General features: G+C 41.7%; 1 protein-coding gene across 1 annotated transcript in view; it reads right to left on the minus strand.

Moving 5' to 3' along the window:
* LOC309561480 (myomegalin-like) overlaps nucleotides 1–25726 on the minus strand; it is a 429425-nt gene that overhangs the window by 209135 nt on the left and 194564 nt on the right. The window contains exons 11-13 of the mRNA XM_082265423.1: nucleotides 24530–24709; nucleotides 23041–23208; nucleotides 711–774 (exon numbers count right to left, since the gene is read on the minus strand). Coding sequence (XP_082121549.1) covers nucleotides 711–774; nucleotides 23041–23208; nucleotides 24530–24709 — 412 coding nt within the window. The remainder of the gene's footprint in view (nucleotides 1–710; nucleotides 775–23040; nucleotides 23209–24529; nucleotides 24710–25726) is intronic.

Consider the following 25726-nt stretch of genomic DNA (forward strand, 5'->3'; position numbering starts at 1 on the left):
CCATGGGTATACCTCTAGCTGCAGCCAGAGCCTATGTACACCCCAAGCTGCTGCCTCTACAGCTAAAGGGAAAGAAGTTGGGGGGTGTTAAAACAGCTCAACCATGTGATTTTACCACCCCTCCAACCTGACATGTGAACAAGCCCTTGGTTCACATCTACATGGCTGCATGCTGCGTGTAGCGCAGCCCATTCATTTCAATGGGCATCCCTACCCACAAAAAAGGAAGGGAAGGAAGTCCCTGACCCTTTTTTCAAATTATGCCGCACCAAAAGCACACTATGTTTTCCAATGTGTGGGGTACTATTAAGAATTATATGTACCCCTAAACAGCAGAGCATTTATTTGTGTGTCAGGAACGAGCGTGATTTTTTGCGTGCTCCGCAACAGACAGTAACGTGAACTGAACCTTGGACAGGGGTGCCTGAAGACTGAAAATACTTTTCAAGGGCGCCCCGACTGGAAAAAGGTTGAGAAACACTGGTCTAGAGGCCTAGAGAACAGCTGGTACCGACTGTAGTGCTTAGCAGGGGGCATGGATCTCAAAACTGGTTGAGGTGAATTACAAATTAAAACAATCCACATGTGTTTTTAATTTTGAAATTGTGTGTGTGCCTGAAGTGTTGCTTAAACATTTGCATTGTCTGCAACATGTATGAATACCCACAACATATAGATCTGAACACACACTTGCTGAGGTGGAAACTCACCTTTGGTATCCAGGTTTTTAAAGCAGATCGGAGCAGTGTGAACTGAAGGACTTTGTGTAAAGGCCTGAAAAGAAAGACAATCACAGTTAATTCACATATGTATTTTAAAATATAAAGAAAATAGTACTTTGCCAATTTAGTGGAAACATTCTTAAAATAAATATAAACACGTAAGATTGCCTTGATGCAAATAATCTTACTTATATGTGCTACTTGGATTTTTTTACTCACAGTAAGGTTATTTTCCTAACCTCAATGAAGGGACACAGGAGGTCATTAACTGTTGGTTATACTGCCGCCTACAGGAAGATTTGCCACTGGCAAACAAGAAAAATTGTAGGCCAGCAAGACTAACCTTTCCTATTCCCTGCATGCCTCGGTTAGTAGTAAAACAAAACTAAGAGCATGATCATTAAACACAAAGGATGGGACCTGTGTCCCTTAGTATACAGGAAAAAGATTTTACAGTGAATACAAAAATCTTTATTTCCCTCATGTTCATTGAGGTACACAGGAAGACATTAACTGTTAGGACATCCAAATACGATCCAACTAAACAGTGGGCAAGACAGCAAACAAAAAGCTAAAAGGTCTGAAAAAACCCCCCCTGAAAAATAACAGAACTGGGGACTCCTTGCAGCTAAAAGAACTGCCTGAAGGATCTTACATCTGAAGATGACACCTGAACATTCACCTGGTAAAACTTGTAAAACGTATGAACAGAAGACCAGGTGACAACCGTGCAAACCTGGGAAACAGTAGCCTGATGTCAAAGAGCCCAAAAAACACTCACAGATCTAGTAAAAAGTGCCTTGACAGGAAAGGGTGGAACCTGATATATGAGACCAAGCTTGGATAATGCCACTGAGAAATGGTAGTATAAAAAGCTTGTTCGCCTTTACAGGAACCATCTAGAATGAAAAAGAGCAAGTCAGTCTTTTTGAAAGAAGCAGCGGCTGAAAAATATCTGGAGAATGGTGGGAAATCTTCTGATAAACTGTAGCTGGAAAGGGAAAGGATGAAAGAATGATGTCCTGGCTGAGGTAAAAACTCAAAACTACCATACGTAGGCAGGAAGTTCTGGGCCTCAACACCACCTCGTTCCTATATCAGACCAGAAAAGGTTTTTTTACAGGATAAGGCTGCCACCTCAGACACTCACCTTGCAGAGGTCTTGGCAACAAGAAACACCACCTTGTGGGCAAGAATGGGAATGGGAATTTTCATGATAGGTTCTTAAACAAAGAATGAGAAGACAACAGTCTCTGGAACAAGTTCAGAGATGGCTCTGTCAGACAGTCCCTGGACTTTACTAACCATACTGTTAAAGAAGCTCTTCAGCCCCAAACATGTCGAGCGCAGCCTTTTTTTTCTGCTAATTTACCTTTAAAAAAAAAATCCTTTCCTGCCACCACCTTTTGCCTCCTGGGATATGTGTCATGTATATCCCATATCCCAGGGGGCAAAAGGTGGGGGGCAGGGACGGATTTTTATTTATTTATGAAAAAAAAAACACTGTCACGCAGTCCCTGGTCTTTACCAACTGTACTGTTAAAGCAACTCCTCATCCTCTGTAGAAAAAAACCTGAAAGGGGGTCTAACTAGTGGATTACTTATAATACCTCTAAGGTCTCCACCGTGTGGATTGCCATCCCCTGGCTCTGGGGCATATACATAAAAAACTACACTGGAAGAGACCAGTGAAAAAAGAGAGCCTTTTGGGGTGCACAAATTATGAAACAGAGGGTATTGAGAACACAAGAATATATTTTAATTCTTTATGTAAAGTATATAAAAAAAAACCATGAATGGGTAAGGTTCAATTTAACAAGTGCAGTAAATCTGTCAAAGGGTGCAAACAAAAAGGTAGTGTGAGAACATCAATGTGGGTAACAAACAAAACAAACATAAATATAAATGATGAGATAGCAATGGTCGTCCGGACGCCAGGAGGTGTATGGTACTATCAAAGATTCCTCATGGCGAATCGCCATGTTGGACAACTGAAAAAGGGTTGGAATAAGTGAGGGGAATAGATGAAAGTGCCTGACCCCTGGAGGCTCAAGCTGGGTGTGTGTTGGAGTACTCAGTATCCACAGGATCCTGTGATAACCAAAAAAAGCCACTGAAAAATATACAGGCTGAAGAGTCTGGAGGAGAGAAAACGGGGCAGGAGGGGATCCAAATCCTGGGCTAGCTCTGAGCGTGCATGAACACTTGCAAAGTCATCAACAGAGTGAGTAGAAAGTACCTGAGTCTTTCCTGTATTTTCTTTGTTTCTTTCAATCCTGCTAGCTGAGATGTCACATGTAAGGGATGGATGGAATGGGTTGCTTCTGCACATGTTCCTGTATTGCCTCCTCTTACTCCAGTGGGATGTTTGTAGTAGAAGGGGGTACTCCTGGGATCTTGGGAGAATGTGTGGGTATACTTGCGGCGGCAACTAAGACAGTGCGCCGCTGTCTGATGAGCCGCCGGTCCGTGCTCGTGCCGATACGGGATCTTCCTGGTCAGCGTCCGTTGGCGGGTGACATCAACGTGTTTCGCATTACAACTGCATAGCTTCGTCTGGGCATCATGAAGCATGTCCTGCTATGCATTTAACAGATCTGAAGCAGCACAGGGGTCGCCCGGTCTGGTAATTTTAAAGGGGCAGTCACATTTGTCACATATTGTGTAATATTCTGTGCATGGTATTGCTTCTGGATGAAGCAAAGAATTTGACACAGTGTACACTATGGCCTGGACATAGGGGGGATTTATCTAGCAGACTCAGAGTTCACGCTAGGAGGAAAGTAAATGTTCATTGTAAACATACTGTATTAATGCTTAGAGATCCCACAATAGGGGGAATGGGGTGTGATTCTTGCTTGTTTGTCTCTATAAACAATAACTTAGAAGGGAAAATGCAATTTATAAAGGGTAAAATACCATGTATACATTATCATGCAATGGAAGAATACATGAAGTGACAAAGAGATGGCTAGGGAGCCTTAATAGTAAGGTCTATGATTGTATTTTCTTTCCACTTTGGAGGAACATAGGATATCACCTTAAGCATTACAAATAAAAGTTTTTATTGATCAAGCATGTAAACTGAAAAATCAAGTGGGATTAATGAAGGAGTGAAAATATGGATACTGGGAACTAGAGGCTGGAAGACAGAGAATTTATTAGACTTTCAGGAGAGGAAGTGGATTAATGACAGTGGGAATTGTGCTGTGGATGTAATAACTTATTCACTTGAATTTTATATTAAGGATGTAGAAAAACCTGCATGTTCAATTCCACATTCAATCCTTGTGGTACAGGGGATTTTAACATATAGATCCACCACTTTTCTTTCTGGAGGATTATCTGATTAAAATACTCTTCTCGTGGATAATTGTAGTCTGTAAATCCCTTTGATCTTCATTCCGTTGAGGTCGCCATTGTGGAATTCGGCAAAATGTATTGCCAGGGGTTTCTCAGGGTCCTTCTTCTGGATTTCTCTCATATGTTCACCGATCCATACCCGGAGATGGCGTTTCGTTTTTCCGAACTTACAAACTTACAAAAACCAGGAATGGGTGAGCAATGGAAGTTGCCGCCGGCCGGACGGCTCCGCTCGTCCGCACTCGTGGGTCGCAGTCAGATGACGTCAGTACACCAAAAACGCCATTCCTGGTTTTTGTAAGTTTATTTGCTTTTACGAAATAAATGTTTTTATGGTTTTACGCTATGGGAGCCCTTTTTTCTTCTTATGGTGGTGAAATCCTGCATTGCTGAAACTCCTGAGACCCAGTCACCTACATCTCTGGTCGGATTCCCTGGTTATTCGTTTAACATACAGGCTTGGATTACATGCTATTTGGGGTCGGTCTTTGGCCACTTGGTTTACCCTACAGGCTTGATACAACTTCTCATGTGGTAAGAGGCAACTCTCACAGGTGTGATATTGCGGGCTCCTGAGTGGTACACTGGATTTGTTTAATACACTTTGGCTAACCTATATCTATCCAGGGTAAGAGGCGAATCCAGCTGGTGGTGGTTCAGCACGATTATATCTTTTTCAGCGTTTTCTTTACTGTGTTATTACCTTTATGTTTGGTAAGAGGCCACTCCAACCGAGACACAATTTAATCACTTAAGGCGTTAACCCTTAACCTTTCTGGTAAGGGGTATTTATCTTAAATTCCCAAATTTTTGCATGACTTAATTTATTTCATTTTTGTGGTGGAGGTCATTTCACATCACAATCCTTATTTACCCACACCTGTGGTGTTAATCACAATTTTATTGTTTGTTGGGTTTTACGCTATTGCGTTATTTTTTTGCTTTTCATGATCCTATGTCCACTGAGTTGATCGATCATAGAGGCTTGGATCTACTGTCAAGGCGACAAGTTTCCACGCAGTGAGACTGCCTTTTTCTTACCTTCATCTGGTAAGCACATACCCTTAAGGGAGCTTGATCCTGGAATTTATCAACAATAAATTTTTGGACTTTTATGGACTTTACATCTCCATCTAATATATTTAGCGCGACTCAGACCTCAGAAGCCTGTGATCTTTTTATCCTTGGTGGATCAGACCATAGGCACACCTTCACTCCACTTGGATTATTTATATGGTTTCCAACAAAGGATGATTTGGAAAAAATAGTAATAATATGCTCCTTCTCCTCACTCCTCCATTAGTTACCTCACGTAGGTGTATATTAAGCCCATATGCAGGGAGACAGATAAGAAGCCAAAAATAGTGTAATACTGTCGTTTATTTTGAATTACATCAAACATAAAAAGTGTCTGCTTACTTATTTTTGTGCCCACCTGGCACAGGGCAATGCGCATCAGTTGCTATGGGTAGTAGTGGGATCGGGGGTGCAGGATTTGCAGTCTCCTGGTCCTCTCCGATATCCTTCCTATTTTACCCTCGTAGTGTGCCAGCGGTCCGGCGTGTGTTCCGGCATGCGATAGGAGGTGACGTACTCTTACTCTCAACTTCCGGGTTTAGCAGAGACCACTAGTGATACATTGTGATCATTACATTGTGATACACTAGCAGATACATAGTATACCCCTGTATGTTGTGGTCTTTAAGGTGCCCATCTAATATTTTTTTTAAACTATCGATGCTCCCTGCTGATACGACTGCTTGTGGAAGCGAATTTCACATCCTTACTGCTCTGACAGTGAAGATCCCCTTACGTATTTTAGGGTTAAACGGTTTTCCCTCTAGTTTTAGTGAGTGGCCACGTGTCTTATTGTATTCCCTTTCTCTAAAAAGTTTGTTCCTTATGCTAGGGTCCTCACCAGTACAGTATTTGTACATTGATATGATATCCCCCCTCAAGCGTCTCTTCTCCAGAGAGAATAAGTTCAATGCTTGTAGTCTTTCCTCATAGCCGATGCCCTCAATTCCCCTAATTATTTTTGTTGCCCTTCTCTGGACTCTCTCCAGTTCCAGCACATCCTTCCTGAGGACCGATGCCCAGAACTGGACAGCATACTCCAGATGTGGCCGGACCAGAGTCTTGTAAGTGGGAGAATAATCTCTTTATTTCTAGAGTGAATCCCCTTTTTTATACATGCCAGTATTCTGTTGGCTTTGCTTGCAGCGGCTTGGCATTGCATGCCACTACCAAGCCTGTTGTCCACTAGGACCCCCAGCTCCTTTTCCATCTTAGATTGACCCAGAGGTTTCCCCCCTAGTGAGTAGCTTGCATTCATGTTTCTGATGCCCAAGTGCATTACTTTACATTTTTCAACATTAAACCTCATCTGCCATGTAGTTGCCCACCCCATTATTTTGTTCAGGTCCGCTTGTAAGATTTCCACATCCTGCATAGAAGATATTGGCATGCTTAGTTTAGTATCATAAATTATTAGTATAATAAATACCGAGATTGTGCTAGATGTCCCCTCATCTAGATAATTTATGAATAAATTAAACAAGATTGGTCCCAGAACAGAACCTTGGGGGACCCCACTTTCCACACCTGCCCAATCTGAGTACTCCCCATTTATCACCACCCTCTGGACTCTCCCCTGGAGCCAGTTCTCTATCCAGGTACTCACCCTATGGTCCATACCTACATTCCTTAGTTTGTACAGTAAGCGTTTGTGGGGAACGGTGTCAAATAATCACAATTGTTTCTGCTATACAAAGCCTATTGCATCCCAGTGCAACTTTACCGTTGGGGCAGATGAGAGTATCCTATATTCCCCAAATGTTGTAGAGATGAAAGTGACCTAGTTCATCTGCTGTGGCGATGCCAAAATTATTCCGGTACTGGAAGGCTGTGACTGTTACTATCTGGGCAGTATATATGATAAAGGTTCCACTGGACCCTATAGTTTGTTTGTCGGGCATGGTGGATAAGGAGATTTTCATTCCACCAACCAACATAGCACTACTCAGGCTTTTATATATTGCCCGCAAACACATTGCTCGTTTTTGGTTATCTCCGCATGCCCCATGACACACTAGACTGATCAGGTTAACCTCAATTCTCATATGGAAAAAATTGACCTATCAACACAGAAATGCCAACTATAAACTTTCTTCTATCTATCAGGCATGGCTTGACACTCCGGGGCTTGCCCCTCCTCAACTGGTTTTGCATAGGCTATTGCAGGTGTGAAGGGTCATTTGGCCCTTGGTCTATTCTGTTTGATTGGTTCTTAGTCACGCTAAGGGGTTATTACACAGATATGTAAATATGAAAAAGACGACTCAGGTTATAAATTCTTATTACCCCACATGGAGGTGGTCTGCGTTTTCCTATTACTGGATAACAGTATTGTGGTGCACGGACTTTCGCCCATTGCCCTCCTGTTGTTGATTTTCCACTGTATGTTGTTTTGTTGATGTTCTTCTTTTTGGACTTATGTGCCATCATGCCTTTTTCACACTCATTTAGCTAAACGTATTCAGTTTGTTTTTAGACACAGTACTGAAATGCGGTTAGACTGTCTGATTATCCTATATTGAGCTTGCAGGCTCTTTTCAGTGTCTTTTGTACCTAGTCCCTCATGTATGCAGAATTTTATTTTTTTTATTTTTTTTGCACAATAAACATTTTCTTGATTAAAAAAGATGGAAAGATGCAGGAATGCATCCTTGATATCCACAGAGGCCTGAAAATTCCTTGCTAGAGGGAGGCTTTGTCAGATCTGATAGATTCCACAGGAATTCCTGGGCCTGAATGAAGGCATTTAGACCCATGAGATCCAAGATGAGGCCGATGCCCCTTTTGGATCTGGGAAATATGAACAAGTTGGAATAAGACCCCTGATATTGTTCTGCCATAAGAACTAAAGACCAACTAGTGCTGTATGAAGATCTGATAATCTGTGTGGTGACATACAGTACATAGGGTGGAAGTAGTTGAGAGGGCTAGGAGCAAAACTCTAGCTTGTAGCCCCTGAAAACTACCTCCTTAACCCAAGCCTCTGAGAAACAGGCTGCCCAGGTGCGCGCAAAAGACAGACAGACATCTTCAATGGGCTGGAAGCAAGACCTGGGTCTGAACTTGAAGTTTGAGGCTGTGGAGTAACAAAAATTACTCTTCTTGGCCTCCAGTTAGAAAATAGCCTTCTCAGGCTGAGCCTTAGGGTTTTTTGGGGGCGGAAGATGAGTGATCCTGCCCCCTGTGGCATTCTTGATTGTGGCACCCAGGGCAGATTCCAAAAGTAATTTTTCTTCAAAAGGCATTAGGAGTAAGTTTCACAGATCAACACATTAGCCAAAGTGTCCTTTGTGTACTGACAGGAGACTCATGAAGGAAATTAGATGGGAAATCACCAACAACCTATCCACTCTGTAACTCAGGGCAAAAGGCCTTTGTTCTGAACTCTCTACGATCAAGGGATCAACTGTTACAGGGATTAGATCTCTTCTACTAGCCTTAGACCAGTCAGTGAGGGTCTGACATATCAAGGTCATGACTACTTGTCAGTAAGAACAAGACTGTGGCGAGGGCCCAAGCCACTTATTGCTGGGGGCCCTAATCAGTTCAGAACCTGCATGTTACGACTCCTACCTGTCCAACATTTTTGTTGCGCCAGAGCTCAGTATGCAGAGAACAAAGCTTAACACTTCCTCAGGAATGAGTCCACAAACTGGGTAGTTTTATGCCTCATGCACACAATGAGAATATGCTAGTCTCATATTGGAAGCCAGTAGGTTACTAAAGTTACAAAAATTCTCGTACGACAGAATACAACTTCGAAAGTGATGTAATGTACTGTATTGTATGCTTTCATTTCCGAGCATGTGTGATCTTGATCTTCTGATTTTTTTTTTTAAAAATGTATTTTAATACATTTTTTATTGAGTTTATAAAAGTAGAGAAGAGTTTCTATAGGAGACTTATTAGACTGAAAACCGCTATCCAAAGGGATACACTTGGGCAAGACCACAGTAAGTTTATGGTAGAGAGTGCCTACCACTCCACATCCTGCACAGAATGTGGAAAGTGAAAGAATCAGCGCAGTCACTATTAATACAAAATACCATAAACTATCTGTGACATATAAACCTAATGTACATAAATCACAAGCAAATCAATATGCTCAAAAATCTGTAAATTCTTAGTTGCTTCCTAGCACCGGAGACCCTGCGGTGAGAAGGCGGTTTATTATTATTATTATATAGGATTTATATAGCGTCGACAGTTTACGCAGCGCTTTACAACGTGAGGGTAGACAGTACAAATACAATACACTTTATTACAGTAGGAATCAGAGGGCCCTGCTCGTTAGAGCTTACAATCTAAGAGGATTACTTTTATACTATGCCCAGAACATGGCACAGTGTGTCCCATTTTAGATTTTATTAAATTGTTTTTAAAACCTATGGAGAGCACTATTGTTTTTTTTTTCCTTGTGCATGAGCACATGTCACACGTAGAGGAGGAAGTCAAACAGAAGTTCCATTCCCTGTGTCAGTGTCTGTGATTGTTACTGGGAGCCAGGAGCCAGTTGGAGTATAGCCCTAGAGGGCCAAAAGTTTGTTTGACCTTGACTAGTGATTAAGATCCAGCCAAGGAGATGAGCACATATGGTTAACTGCGTGTTATGCATGTGACACATGGGTGATCCGTTGAAGAGAAGTCTGGGATTCACTGGTGGTTGGCCACACATACATATTTAAGGACTTTTTTGTTTCATAATTTGGGGCTCATTTATTTAAGGGACAGTGTTTTAGTTGCGCTGAATTATTATTTGTATCAAATCCTGGACAGATTATACGAAAATCTTAAACTTTTCGTGTTTGTCCGTTCGGACATTTTCGCATGAACTGTCATGATCGGCTTTTGAAAGCTGTGTACTAATGATCAGATTATCGGACGATGGCTCCGAAAGTGGTATTATTTGTCCAGTTTTCTCATTGTGTGCTTTAAGCATTAGTCTGTACTCTCAATTCTAGTTTAATTATCTCTCTCCATTTTACAGAACTGTGAAAAGACTTGGAATCCCTGACAGCGCCTTTTATCCCTTATTTTTGGTCCAGAGGAGAGAAGATTATTGAAAGCTTTACATTGTTAGTGAAGATCATGTTATGTTAACCCTGTGGTTACTGGAGAGGGTCTGGAAGTTTAAATAAAAAGGCGTAGTGAAGAAGCTGCAAGGATGATATTTTGTGGATACTTTAATTTGGATGCACCACTGCACTTTGTGTGTTTACCACAGACTATATTGCACATTTCTTTTGCACAGGACACTTTATGCAATTTTTTTTTTTTAAATCTTTTTATTGAGTTTTACAATTACTAACAGTACAACAAACAAACATAACTACAATAAGGCATTGTTGTGTTACCCCACGCAGGGGTTTATAATAGGTAAAATTCATACAGCAAAAAACATGACGTTAGGAATATCACAGGTCATCACTCAAGTGGAAAGCAAAAATAAAAAGGATAAAATACAAAATCTGTTAATGCTGAAAATCATATGGGCACTAAAACCACAACCGTGTCATATTATGAGAAGGCAGTGGAATATCTGTCAACCACTCGGATCATATTTTATATTTGGTCTGGCATCCACAATTAGTATAGATATCCTTGTAAAGTGGAAGATTATTGTTTATTCGTTGTTTCTAAAAGGAAATAGAAGGGAGAGGACTATTTTTCCAATGCAAAGCAATAGCCTTCCTGGCATAGAAAAGAAGTAGGCTGACCAAAGTCTTGCCCACCCTGGTAGGAATGAGGTTATCCACCAGGCCCAACAGCCAGATTTCTACAGCCAGTGGGACCCTGAGTCAACACAAATAATGTAATGTAATGTAATAATGATGGATAATACATCCTTCCTGAACTGAATAGGGGGACGGGTCCAAAACATATGGGTGAAATCACCTGGAGTTTAGCCACATCTCCAGCACTCTTGGGAATGGGATGCGTTCATCCTATGAAACCTGGAAGGAGTATAGTAAGCTTTGTGCACTATTTTGAATTTGATCATTCTGTCATGCAAGGAAACCAATGTCAGGAACAGGAGCTCCCAGACGTAATTCCAGTCATTGTTGTTGAATTGTTGGACATCTTGTTGTCAATGGGCCCTTAGAGAGTCTAGAGGGGGCAGGGAAGTCAGGGAAAAATGGACATAGATGTGAGAAATGGGCTTTACATCCCATTCCACCCTGAGTACTGCTTCGCATTCTGACTGCTGGAGTTGAATGAGGGTGCTGGGAAATTGGCTATTGAATGCATGGGAAAGCTGTAAATATTAAAAGTGATATGCGGGGGGTACGTTGAAATCAGTACACAGGTGGGTCAAAGGTCATAATGCCCCTTATTGCACAACTTGGTGAATATGTTAATTTTGTATTAAGTCCATTTAACTGGATCAGGCAACATGTATATATGGGGCAAGGAAAGATTCTTTCAAAGAGGTGGATTTGGAGAGGAGACACTGTCATGGTGGGGTATTTTTCACACGTTAGGCCAGCCTTCCAGGCTCTAATAGTAGTTCACATGAATGGGGTTAAAGGATACAGAGCCAACAACTGCAGCCTCTAACATAGTCGAGGGATTAGTTAAATCTGGAGAGAGCTACCAAGCAGCTGTGACCAACTGGGTGGCCAGATAACACTTGAAGCATTCAGGGAGCACAAGCCCTTCTTGTGAAGAGGGTCACATATAAGTGTAGTAAATTTGTATCTGGAAGGGCTAAGGCTCCACAAAAATGTAGAGAAGATACAATGTAAAACGGGCAAAAAACGATTTTGGATACCAATATTGAGAGTGGCAAAAAAGGTAGTTAAATTTAGGTAAATTTTAATTTGATTTATACGCCCCAGAAGGGAATGTGGTAGTGACTCAGACGCCTTAAATTTAAGCTTAGTGTCATTGAGTACAGGGTTAAGATTGAGGGGGGTATAACTAGAGGCATGCCAGGAAACCCAGACCCCCAAATATCCTGAAATTCTGTCACCCATTGTAACAGGAGATCAGGCAGGGTGGTATTTTTGTATATAAAGAACAATCCGCGCTTGAGTCAAAACATATAACACTGAAAGCTGCTGTGCACTATGTCATGATACTTGACATTATAATACAGGGATAAAAAACAGTGCAGCGCTTAAATATCTCACACTCTAAGTGAAAAACAAACTAAAAATAGACCTAAAGCGGTTGTAAACCGCTGGCCTTTTCCACCGAGATGGCAAACAGGGCCAGAGAGAGAGGGAAGTCCTGACGCGTATCCCTATGCAGAGAAAAGGATGAGGACAGGCCCCCTCCCAGCCTAACAGCAGCAGTAGGACCCCTGTACAGCACCTTAAGCCATTCAATGAACAAAAAAAAGGAACACAATCCTCTTAAGAACCTCCCAGAGAAAGGGCCACTTAGTGTCAAAGCCCTTCTCTATATCTAAGGAGGACACCATTCTAGAGCCCTGATTTATATGTGATGGGTGTATGTTCGTGAACAACCTCCGAAGGTTTATGCCAGTGGATCTATGAGTCATGAATCCAGCTTGGTCTGGATCAATTACTGTCACTGTGTAAGGAGTTTGGTCAGAATTTTAAAGTCATTATTAAGCAATGCCTACAAGAGGCACATAAGGAAGGGTCCTCAGGAGGTTTATATATTAGTTGGGAGCATGGCTCATGGAATCAGGAAGAGCATCGTCCGCCAAGCACTGCATGTATAGGGAAGCCAATTTAGGGGCTAGGTGATAAAAGTGGACTTTAAAAAAGTCAATAGGCCATCAGGGCCAGGCGCTCGTCCTGTTGGTAAGAGTGGACCGCCATTGAGTCCTCATTAGGGAGGGCAATCCTAGGAATGGTGGTGATTGGGTGATCATGTTGGTCCAGTAAAGTCAATAGACGGCCATTTTGGTCAACCCGCTCAAAGAAAGTTTGTTTGGTGTGATACTGAGCAAATCTTGTGAGCTCTGCTAACTGTAAGTGGACCTCCTGGTGAGAGGCCTGCAAATGGATAAAGTTGGTGTCACTAAGGTCAGAGTTTTACGTTGAGGTGTGATTAGATACCGAGGCTCTTAGAAAGCGAGTGGCAGAATCATAGTAAGATTTGATTACTGCAAAAGAGGAGATATACTGCCCTCTAGTATATGCCTTAAAGGCGTCCCATGTAATAGGAGAAGAGGAGAACCCCCCAGGTAACATCCCAGTATTCTGTTAATCTAGTTGTCATATTTTCCAATAGTTCGGGATGAGAAACCCATTGAGGAATCAGCCGCCACAGGGAGGCATTTCTGGAGGATGGGACACGGAAAATCAATTCCAGGGGGCTATGATCTGATAGGCCACTAAGCAAATAAGAGGCTTCTAAACCATCTAAAAACAAAGGGGAGTTTACAAATGCCAAGTCGATACAGGAGGAAGTTTTCTGGGAGCGGAGAAGCAGGAGTAAACGCGGGCCATAAAGAGTTTCCATCTCCAGGACTGCGTAAGGCCAGCAGCTTGTGCTCATTCCCCTAAATGCCCAGAAAATTGTTTCCGGCACCAGTCTGTCAGAATCTGGTAATAGGATTGCATTAAAGTCACCCATTACCATTATTTTTGCTGGGCAATATGGGGCGATCCTTTCCAGAACCATTTGCAACACATTGGGGGAAAGGGGGGGGATATAGACGTCCACTGTTAAATACCGTTGACCCCAGAGCGTGAATACCACAATGACATATTTGCCCTGGGGGTCCGTGTGTAATCTATTCAATCACACATGGAAGGGATTTGTTAAGACAGAGACTCCCTTAGCAAATATTGAGCATGTGACGTGGTATGCCCTCTGAACCCATGGCTTTTTCAGGGCCAGTAATTTGCTGATCACATGGCAAAACTAACTCTGTGTCTTTAGCCAATGCTCTAGACAGCAGAAGCAGCAGAAAATAGACAGAACGTACAGGTACGTTAACCTGCTGTAGTAAGGGCACCATCCAACCATCAATTTACAATGGCATGAGGAGGATAAAGACAGGTACATCCTCCACCAGATTGGTGGATGTGGTATTAAAGTGGGACACTGCCCGATCCACAGAGAGGGGACTTTTTTTAACAAATTCCTCCTCAAACAAGTCAAGGTTGATAAACACTTGGAGGTACAAACATCTTGTCAGAATGTTTCCAGTCTCCATAGAGGAAGGCTGAGAACAATGCGTGCAAACAGAAAAGTCTTGGCAGTCTTAGGAGCTCCAAGGATTCTAGATTAGAAACCATGCTGATAGAATAAACAGGCTGATCCTCTAGCTCAGCCTTTTTCAACCAGGGTGCCCAGGCCAAAATGCCTAAAAATGTATTAAGAAAAAAAATTGCATGCAAGCCAGAAGGTTAATCAAGCCTACCCTTTAGTTACACAAAGCCATGGGTTTTCATTATGCACCATTACGACTAGACACTGGCATCCTTACAACCAATGACATCATCAGTTGATAAGGAGAATGTCTATTGACTCCACAGCATCCTTGTTTGACCCTCCTCTGCTCCTCTCCCTCAGCACTGGGGTCACATTAGTTGATTGATGGAGAGAAATTGAGGGAGAAGAGAAATATTGGAATACTAGTCAGTACCAGTGTGCAAAAGTGTATTTGCTTTGGAAGAATAAATTACCTCTAGCATTATGTAAAACTATTAGAATATTTTTTAACATTATAGAATGGAATGCCTTGAAGCTGTCCATAATTTTAAAGGGTGTCTTGGGATTGTCTATAATTTTAAAGGGTGCCTTGACTGAAAAAAGGTTGAGAAACACTGCTCTAGCTTCTATTTTTAATATGTTCCAAAATGGTCTCTTTTAGTTTGGAAGTGATAGCAAATGACTACGACTCCTCTAAAGCAGATTAATCAGGTAAGGACTGAGAAGACTCAGAATCTGACAGAATCTCAGTGGCTGATCGCTCAAAAGCTGCTAAAGGCCAATCAGATACAAAATCTGTGGGAGACGACATGGTAATCCGCTTGTGGCTTCTGCAGTCAAAATCAGCAAACATTTGATATATCTGACCTAGAAAGTCATGCAAGCCGGAGGTATAAACCCCCTTAGACAGAGCAGAGGAGGCAACTAGATTTGATGAAGCTAGTGAAGACTCTAAAGATGGTGTAGACTCTAACAACAGGGGGCATGAGGATTCCAGGCTGCAGACAACCTCCAAATAAATAGGTAACCTGCAAACAGCGCTGGAGTTGTTGGTGGAGTGTGAGCTGGGAGCACCTAATACAGTGGGACTGTCCCCTCTATCTATCTATATATATATACTGTTTCAGCGAAGTTTTCTGTTTTCCACCATCTACCCTCAAAGGCTTTTGAGGGCCTGCTGCAGAGAAGCTTTCCTACAGCATGGGGTTAGAGGCATCTAAAGGGAAAAGACGGAGAAGACGCAGAGTTCTGTCCTCCACTCCGCTCGAAGTTCTGTTCTTCTTCAATGGATGGTACTGTGCCTCCTAATTCTTGATTGAAACACTCATATTTATATATAAAGGACTCGTTTTACCTTACCCAACCTCTAACCTTATACTGGAGGCGGTGATTCTTTTTCTCTATCTTGGAATTTAAACTACAAGATTGTCCTAGTATGTATATTATTATTATCATTATACAGGATTTATATAGCGCCAACAGTTTGCGCAGTGATTTACAATGTAGGGGGGACAGTACAATTACAATACAGTTCAATAAAGAAGGGACGGGAGGGCCCTGCTCGTGGAGCTTACAATCTAAAGGAAGGGGGAGGTGGTACAAAAGGTAAAAGCTGTGGGGATGATCTGATGGAAGTGACTTGGATACAGTTCATAGGTGGAGGTGGGGTAGGCTTCCCTGAATAAATTAGTTTTCAGGGATCGTGGACAAGATAGCGGCTGACTGGACATACTGGGGCAGGGGGTTCCTGATGATGGGAGAGGCTCTGGAGAAGTCCTGGAAGCGAGCATGGGAGGCGGTAACAAGGGAGCTAGAGAGCAGGAGGTCTTGGGAGGGGCGGAGAGGACGATTTGGCCGAAATCTGCAGGTGAGGTTGGTGATGTCGCTGGGGGGGAAGGTTGTGAATGGCCTTGTATGTTGTGGTTGGTGTTTTGAATTTTTTTATGGAGGGGTAGTGGAAGCCAGTGAAGAGATTGCAAGAGAGGGGCAGCAGTCACAGATCGGTGAGTCAGGTGTATTACTCGGGCTGGTCATCTGTTTGATCTTAGCACTGGGTTCAGTGCTTTTAAAAGTAAGAGGCGCCATATTTTTTATGAAATAAACTTGTCTTAATGTAATTCACTATGTGCCGCTTTTATTGCTTTGATTTGAGCCACATCTAAGGAGTTTACCTATAACCTCCCTATATATATCTGGATCTGAAGGATTCACATTAGAGCCTTCCAACCATCACCATCTGGGGATCTCCCTGTCCGGGTGGATCTTCAAGCAATACTGACCTGCTGTTAATTCAGACGGTCCATTACATAAGGTGAGAGGCTCATTTGCATGGTGGTGGATTTTTGACACGATTGCTCACACATTAAATCTATGGACTTTTTCTTCGGGTCATAAATTCAGTTCACCTCCATCTGCATGGGCCCCTCCTGCATGGACTTGAGTGGTTTTAACCCTATCTATACTTGGGCATAGCTACATTTATACACCCTTTTAGCGCTGCACTAATTTGTTTAATATAAGTAAGGTGTATTAGTCTAGCAGCAGAATTCATAATAGACTGAAGGGGGGATTGCCTATGTAAGGGTAGGCCAGTGAAAAGACAGTTGCCGTAGTCGAGACGGGAAATAACCAAGGAGTGAATACAGTAAAACCTTGAATGTAATGAGGGTATCCGCGCTTAGGAGTGATCAATACTATACAAAGTGATAACTTCTAGCTGCTGCTGATATTAACTTCACTGAAAACAATCAGATGACGCCCAGTGGGAGGTGTGGAACGCGTCAAGCAAGGGACTAGCATCTATCGCCATTTCCGGTGGTTGGAACGCACGCCGCGGCGGCGAGACACCACGAGAATTCCTGTAGTACTGCCGGAAGGTTAATGTAAATGTACTATGCACATTTTTACTACAATAAATCAGTTTACACTATGAGGATCTCTTTCTTCATTTTAACATCCTATATGGGGAGACATTAGGCTGAGGAGCCATTCTATCAGGTAGTCTTTGGCACAGGACTCAGATCCAGCTCCACTAGGAGGAAGCCACAGAGTACCAGGATCACCTACAGTGCTTTTAGCACTTGATGCCATTATTCCTTATTGTTCCGGTGATTGGGGACACATAAGGCGAGCACAGAGTGACTCGCACATTTGGATTTTCAAGCACCAGCACTTTGATGCACGGAAGAATTTATTTATTCATTTATTTATTGATCCTAATTTGAACTTGGATTTGAAGGACTTTGCACAAAGCACTTACATTTATTTTAGGATCAGCGCTTTTGATGCACAGTGAGAACTGCACAAGTATATTATATTTGAATTAGAAGGACTGCTCACAAAGCACTTGATTTATCCTTATGAATGCACAAGTCCCTTTATTTTAATTGAATTTATGTACAGTATTTATATATTTATTTATTTGTGTAGTACGTTATATAAATAGCAGCGCTGATAGCCCAATTATTTATTATTTATTTCACAAGGTACTCACGGTAAAACCTTGGATTTAGTGTAACTTGGTTTGAAAATGTTTTGCAAGACAAGTTACATTTTTCTGATAAATTTGGACTTGATTAAAAAAAGCAATGTCTTGATATACAAGTAGCGTCATGTCACAAGTGAGTATAAAAGAGAAGAGAGAGTCTAAGTGTAGCAATATGGTTACATTTAATGAAGGTACAACATTTAGCAATTCACATGGTTGATGATTAAAACAGGCACATCTAAATATGCAGGCATCCGGGGTAAATCTGTCCATATAGACCATCCTCCGCACCGCCATTGACGTCATCCCTTCTAAGCTGAGCTCCACGAACGCTTCAAGCCTCACTTTCAGATCGCTCTACCGCAGGGTAGTCTTCCCGGTCACGACTGCAGATTGACGGTGGTGAGAGCCGGTGGTGAGGAGGATAGTCTATGTGGACAGGTTTACCCCGGATACCTGCATACTTAAATGTGCCTCTTTAACTCATCAAACAAACATGTGAGTTGCTAAATGTTGAACCTTCATTAAATGTAACCATATTGTTACACTTAGAGGCGCCTCTCTTCTCTTTTATACTCTGTAGCTCCTGCTGGATTTTTCTTCTAATCCCACTGTGGAAGCTGCCATTTGTGGACAGACATTTTATGGTTACACAACCTATTGCGATAATCTTTTTATATGGACTAGAAACGGAAGGACTTATGAATAAATTGTTGTGGAACGAATCATCTGTGTTTCCATAATTTCTTATAGGGAAATTCGCTTTGATATAAGAGTGCTTTGGATTACAAGAATGTTTCCAGAACCTTGTTTTGTGGTGTCGTTAGTCAGGAATGGGTGAATTTTGGAAATGTTGCGGAGGTTAAGGAGGCAAGATGTAGACAGTGATTAGATGTGGGGCTGTAGGAGAGGTCAGAGTGTAGGATTACACCCAGCACCTTGGCGTGTGTGGAGGAACCAATGGTTGTGCTGTTGATCTCAGTGGTACAGTCATGGGAAGGGGAACATGGAGGAGGAAATATTACAAGCTCAGTTTTAGAAAGATTGAGTTTGAGGAAGTGGTGTGATATCCATACTGATATGTCACTCAGTAAGTTTGTTACATGCAAGGAGATTGAGGGGGAAAGTTGAGGAGTGGAGAAATAGATCTGGGTGTCCTCAGAATAGAGTTGACGGCAGCATAGAGATGTATATGGAGAGTATAGAGAGCTGATGGAAGTATCTTAAAGGAGCATGAAGGGGGATCCTTTTGGAACACTATTTGCCGATCAGTAAAACCAGAGGCAAATACCTTTGGTGAGTGTGGTGTCTTATGGGGAGGGGTGAGCACTTTCAACACAGCAGTGGAGGATTGAAAGAATTGCACGAATAGCGTGGTGTATTGAAGGGAGAACCCTGACTGTTGCATAAAATAATTTATGAATTTCATGAACATTTCACTAATGGATGCATTAAATAATTGTTTGAGCTTCCTTAAGGTATCACTGACGTTGGCACTTTCATTGGGCTGTTTTGTGTTAAGAGCACTTTTTGCAATTGTATTTTGGAGTGGATCGATATTGCACTACCAGAAGGTATAATTTAAATGTTCTTTTTTATGAAAATATTAGCTCTTTGTCCCCCTGCCTGACTTTTTCTGAGCACAGCTTCCAGAGTTCATGTCTTCTTTAAATATCATATTTCCAAAAAGCAAAAATTAAATCCACTGTGGTTCAAAGTTCTATGACAACATAACAGGAAACTTCCAAGGGGATTAATAATTTTAAAGGCACAGCACATATACAGTTTCTGCTCCCCACTTTGCAGTACTCCATAATGGCTTTACTGTTCTTTTTTACACCCAACGTCTATTAGCCATCAAACTGAATGAAAACTATGAATTACATATATCATAAATATCTCAACAGTTGGTGAAAAAAAAAGTAAGGGCTTGTTTACACTTGTGACAAGAGCTGCTGCTCCTCTAAAAATTGGACAGCGCAGAGGTGTTTGACAGGCGCCTCACTGTCACTGTCCCCTCTTTGCATCCTGTTTTAATACCATACCCTGTTTTAAAACCCTACATGCCACATACCGTGGTTGCAGGGCAGTTGCAGTGCGGTCCTATTTACTTGAATGGGTCGCATTCCGCAAGCAGTAATTCCCAGCGAACATGTTAGAGGGTATAATTTCTGCTGCCAAGCAAAGCATCGCGTTAGGTCTACAACCTCGACCCCTGCTTTTGCAGCTCTATGTTTAGTACAATAGCAAAAATACAAAACAAAAATCTTGTAAAAATGTGACATATAAAAAATGAATTTTTTCGTTAATACTGCAGTGCATACTACTTTTTACCATCATGAAAAGTATCCTTTAACCAGTGTAGAGGTAGAGTACAGTGGATTTTATTGCTTTAAATTGATCTTTAGAAATTGATCACATTAAAACACTGCATGTGTACAGGTTTAAAAATTAAAAAAAAAAAACATGATGTGTGGCATATTGGATGTGCTTGCTTGACACAGCAGGAGGAGAATAACACCACATTATAACTATATAACCAAGCCAGCAAAGCCATCAGTCATCATGGAAGGAATGGGAAAAATTAAATTATATTTTTGTCTTAAGCTCACATATTTACACACAGTTACAGGAAGAAGCAATAGAATATAACTGTTACATAATTACATAGTTACATAGTTAGTGAGGTTGAAAAAGACATCAGTCCATCCAGTTCAACCTATGATGTGAGTGTGTGTTTGCTTTTAACCATACATTGTATACCCCTGTATGTAAGGTGCCCATCTAATAGTTTTTTGAAACTATCAATGCTCCCTGCTGATACGACTGCTTGTGGAAGAGAATTCCACATCCTTACCGCTCTTACAGTGAAGAACCCCTTACGCATTTTAAGGTTAAACCGCCTTTCCTCTAGTTTTAGTGAGTGGTCACGTGTCTTATTGTATCTCCTTTCTCTGAATAGTTTGTTCCTTATGCTAGGGTCGCCAGTACAGTATTTGTACATTGATATCATATCCCCCCTCAATCGTCTCTTCTCCAGAGAGAATAGGTTCAGTGCTTGTAGTCTTTCCTCATAGCTGATGTCCTCCATTCCCTTAATTATTTTTGTTGCCCTTCTCTGGACTCTTTCCAATTCCAGCACATCCTTCCTGAGGACCGGTGCCCAGAACTGGACAGCATACTCCAGATGTGGCCGGACCAGAGTCTTGTAGAGTGGGAGAATAATCTCTTTATTTCTGGAGTGAATCCCCTTTTTTATACATCCCAGTATTCTGTTGGCTTTGCTTGCCGCGGCTTGGCATTGCATGCCACTGCCAAGCCTGTTGTCTACCATTACCCCCAAGTCTTTTTCCATCCTAGACTCACCCAGAGGTTCCTCCCCTAGTGAGTAGCTTGCTTTCTGGTTTCTGGCCCCCAAGTGCATTACTTTACATTTTTCAACATTAAACCTCATCTGCCATGTAGTTGCCCACCCCGTTATTTTGTTTAGGTCCGCTTGTAAGGTTTCCACATCCTGCATAGAAGATATTGGCAAGCTTAGTTTAGTATCATCCGCAAATACTGAGATTGTACTAGATATCCCCTCCTCTAGATCATTTATGAATATATTAAACAGGATTGGTCCCAGGACAGAACCATGGGGGACCCCACTTTCCACACCCGCCCAATCCAAGTACTCCCCATTAATCATCACCCTCTGTACTCTCCCCTGAAGCCAGTTCTCTATCCAGGTACTCACCTTATGGTCCATACCTACCTTCCTTAGTTTGTACAGTAAGCGTCTGTGGGGAACGGTGTCAAAGGCCTTTGCAAAGTCCAGATACACCACATCCACAGGCTTACCTTTATCTAGGTGGCAGCTCACTTCATCGTAGGAGGTTAATAAATTGGTTTGGCAAGAACGATTTTTCATGAATCCATGCTGATTACTACTAATAATACAGTTTTCATTACTAAAGTCTTGTATGTGGTCCCTTAACATCCCCTCCAAAATCTTGCAGACTACAGATGTTAGGCTGACCGGCCTATAGTTACCCGGGATACATCTCGGCCCCTTTTTAAATATTGGTACCACGTTGGCTTTTTTCCAATCAGCTGGCACCATACCCGTCTGTAGACTATCCTTAAAGATCAAGAATAATGGTCTGGCAATCATCTGGCTGAGCTCTTTAAGAACCCTCGGGTGCAAGCCATCCGGTCCCGGTGATTTATTTATGTTAAGTTTCTCTAGTTTAGTTTTAAGTCTATCTTCTGTTAGCCATGGCGGTATTTCCTGAGGTGTGTTGTTTAGTTCGGCCTTACAAGCTAGGTTCGTGTAGCCCCCCGATTCTTTTGTGAAGACTGAAGAGAAGAAAATACAACGTTTTCTTTTCACATTATATTTGTATTTTTTGTAAAATAGTTCCCTGAAGGTTGCATTTAAGTTAGCCAACAAAGAGTATCAATCTTCAAACTTTCTAGATCAATCGTTGTTTAACATGGCACAATATTCTACTGAGGTCACTGACTAAAAGTATTGAAGCCAATGGATCAACATAACAGTCAAGCAACTAATATTTTGAGAAGAAGGTCAGCAATAATAGCCTCCGTATTACTCTCATGATTAATTTAAACACACTGGTGTACACAATATATGAGCTGAATGACTCTGCTAAGGGCCAATTCAACAGTGTAATTCTGCACTGGAAAACGCAGGTTACCGCTAGGACACACAGCAAATAATTGTTTTCTATATGTCCTATTTCCAGTGAAACGCATCTCGAAGTGACACTGCAGTGATCTGTGATAAAACACACATGTTGCATTTTATCACAGCGCAATAAGCAGGGTTGCAGATCACTGTACAGCAGCGCATTGGGCTGCTGTAGCACTGCAGTGAGCTGCTGTACGGCGGCATGTATGAAGTGTCACTTTTGTGCACTTCGAATACATTTTGTACAAAAAAAAAGGGAGCTGTGTGATGAGTAGAATCGTGCACCATACCGCCTGCTACCCCCAGATCACTTAAACCAGAGCAGACAGCTACCACACAGCAAAACTGCTACAGCTGTCCTCTTAATATGAACGGGTCCTAATACTGCAAGGGCTGAAAGTAGCCAGCTAAAGCCATGACAAGGATTCTCCCTGCCAAGCTTCGGCAGTAAACATAAAAACTCATAAGTGACCTTTCCATTCAAAATGCTTTAATCCTTTTGTTGCGGACTTTGCAGTTCATAGTTATGGTTAAATTATTCACACACATTTATTACTCACAGTGGTCAGCATTTCCATCATTTCTTTCATGTGGTCTTCGGCTTGTTGTTTTCGAGCTAATACAGCACCCTGTAGCATTTCTTCCTTCCGCTGTAAACATTTTGTAAGTTCTTCTATTATCTGAGCATTACCAGTATCTGATTGTGCCAGAAAGCAAGTAGTCAAATCCTGTAATAACATGTAAAATTTACTCCCTCACCTTCTAGGTTAATATATTTACATGCATTATATTTGTTTACTGTACATTTTCAAGAATAAAAACACTACCTACAAAACAAGCCACTAAGTGCCCATTCACACTACCGCGACTTGTCAGGCGACTGGTCAGCCTGACAAGTCGCGGTCCATGCAGTGCTACGGGAACCGTTCTAATAGGAGCTACTCAAGTCGCTCCGACTTAGAAAGTAGTTCCTGTACTACTTCGGGGCGACATCGGAGCGACTTGCATTGACATTCATTATATGAAGTCCGTGCAAGTAGCGCCGAAGTCGCGGTGCACGCGACTTCACAGGTCGCCCCCCCCCCCCCCCCCCCGAAGTCGTGCCGCGCTAGTGTGAACCGGAAGTGTAATGTAAAAATGACACATTCATTCTCCATGTGGAACTCAATATTTAAAGCTTACTGAAAATTAATTTAATAGAAATGTTCAATATTCATCAATCCCTTGCAGCTATAAAGAAATTTATTGTTAAAAATGTATAAGTAAGACTTTTTTTTGCTCATTTAATACTGATTGTGAGGTCTATAAAAAAACAAAAGCCTTACTTTGTGATAACTTTGGACAAAGGTTTTCTAATTTTCCAATAAAAAATTGACATTTAAATAAAATAAAAAGTATCATTAAGAGCTGAAATGTTTACATACAGTACTAGAAATTGTAAATGTGCTAGCCTACCATCCCTGATCCTTCTAAGCTAAACTATAATAGAAACACATCACTTCAGATACTTACCTCAAGAAGACATCCACAGCCTGCTCAAAGATAGAGCCTTGTTGACATCCTCTAGGCCGCACTTATCCAATGATACCTCACAGATTTGTATGGTGCTGTCTCCTGAATTAAGCTGGGATAGGCGGGCTAGTGCACTTTGGATTAAAGTTTTGAATTCATGAAGTAAACCAAAGCCAGCCATGCATGGATCAAAATTAATGGATTAAAATCCATCCGAATTTCGATCCATGTATGGGAAGGTTCAGGGTGGCTGTACAGAAGTGGATCTACCGATTGACTTCTGTACAACCTGCTAAAAAATGTCAGTGTATTCTGATGGCATGGAAGTCTCCCTGCTGTCAGAATAGAAAGGCACAGCGGGAGGATTACCCCATTCACCTCAAATGTACAGATTTTTAACCTGCTGGTTGAAAGAAAAAAAAATATTATGGGCTGCCTAAGACTTATCATGTCTCATTTAATATACTGTATGTCACAGAAAAATGTTCACATGAAATAAGTAAAAGGAGCTCTGAATGTTTACCAATTTTTTCTTACCTCCGACTCTTTTTCCTTCTGTTGAAGAGATTTCTGCAACTGCAGTATTATGGACTCCTGCTCTCTAAGAGAAAATCTGTATTTTTCCTCTGTTTCCTGCTTTAACCATTGCAGATCTTTGTATGCAGCAGAGATCTGTTCTAGTTCCAAATCCTTAGCTTTCACAAGGTTGTCCAAACTCTGAAAGACATTTCAAAGATATTGAACATCAGAGATAAACAGTACTATCAGCATAATGCATAAAAACAAATCACCTACTTTGTCCAAACAGGGTATCCTTGATTAGGAAAAGGATAGAGGAAAAACAGACCCTTAGGAATATATACAATTCTTTAAAATACAGATTATTAAAGTAATTGAAAAGGCAGGACATTTTTACCTTAATGCATTCCTTGCTTTAGGGTAAAAAAATGTCCCTGTATTTGTATTGCTCCTCCCCAAATAATTACCTCACTAGATCCAGTGCTGCGTCTGTCTGTAGCTGATCTTACAGCATTCACAGGAAAGGGATGCAGCAACAGAAGCCATTGGCTTCTGCTGCTGTCAATCAAATCCTGTGAGCAGAGAGCCAGGGGCTGGGCTGAGCCACACTGTGTCTATAGATGCACGCGACCTTGTTTGGGAGCGAACCTGCATATGCTTCTTAATAGGAAGTGGCTTCCGATAGTGGTCCATGAAGAAGAGGAGGAGCAAAGATCGCTGGCAGGGGACCCTTGAAGAGGAGCAGCACAAAATAGGTAAGTATACCATGTTTATTATTTAAAAAAAAATAAGCCTTCACAACCTCATTAAAGTGTAAATGTATCTTTGGGTAGGGCAGCCTACAACTCAAATGTGACTGTACTAGCTCCCCTGTGCCTGTAATCTGCCATTGCCTAAGTGAGATGATCCCTGGTGTGAAAGAATGAGATGGGAAAGAATGGGGTTTTGTGTGTCTGGAAAGCAGGAGCCGCTATAACTCAGAAGCTAACCAGGTTCTTGTGGCTGTATCCCTGAAACAGAAGGCAACAGGAAAATGTGTATCAGCACATACAGTGAGCAGAATGCATCAGCCAGGAGGAGTGTCAAAACTACATCATCATCCTAAGACTATCCAGATGGTGAAAAAAAATTACAAATTTAAAATGACTCCCAACGCCAAAAGAATTTGAGACACATATAACAGAGTGTAACACAATACATTTAAAAACTCCCAGT

Source organism: Pelophylax lessonae (assembly GCF_965119305.1).
Source record: "Pelophylax lessonae genome assembly, chromosome: 8".
Taxonomy (NCBI): domain Eukaryota; kingdom Metazoa; phylum Chordata; class Amphibia; order Anura; family Ranidae; genus Pelophylax; species Pelophylax lessonae.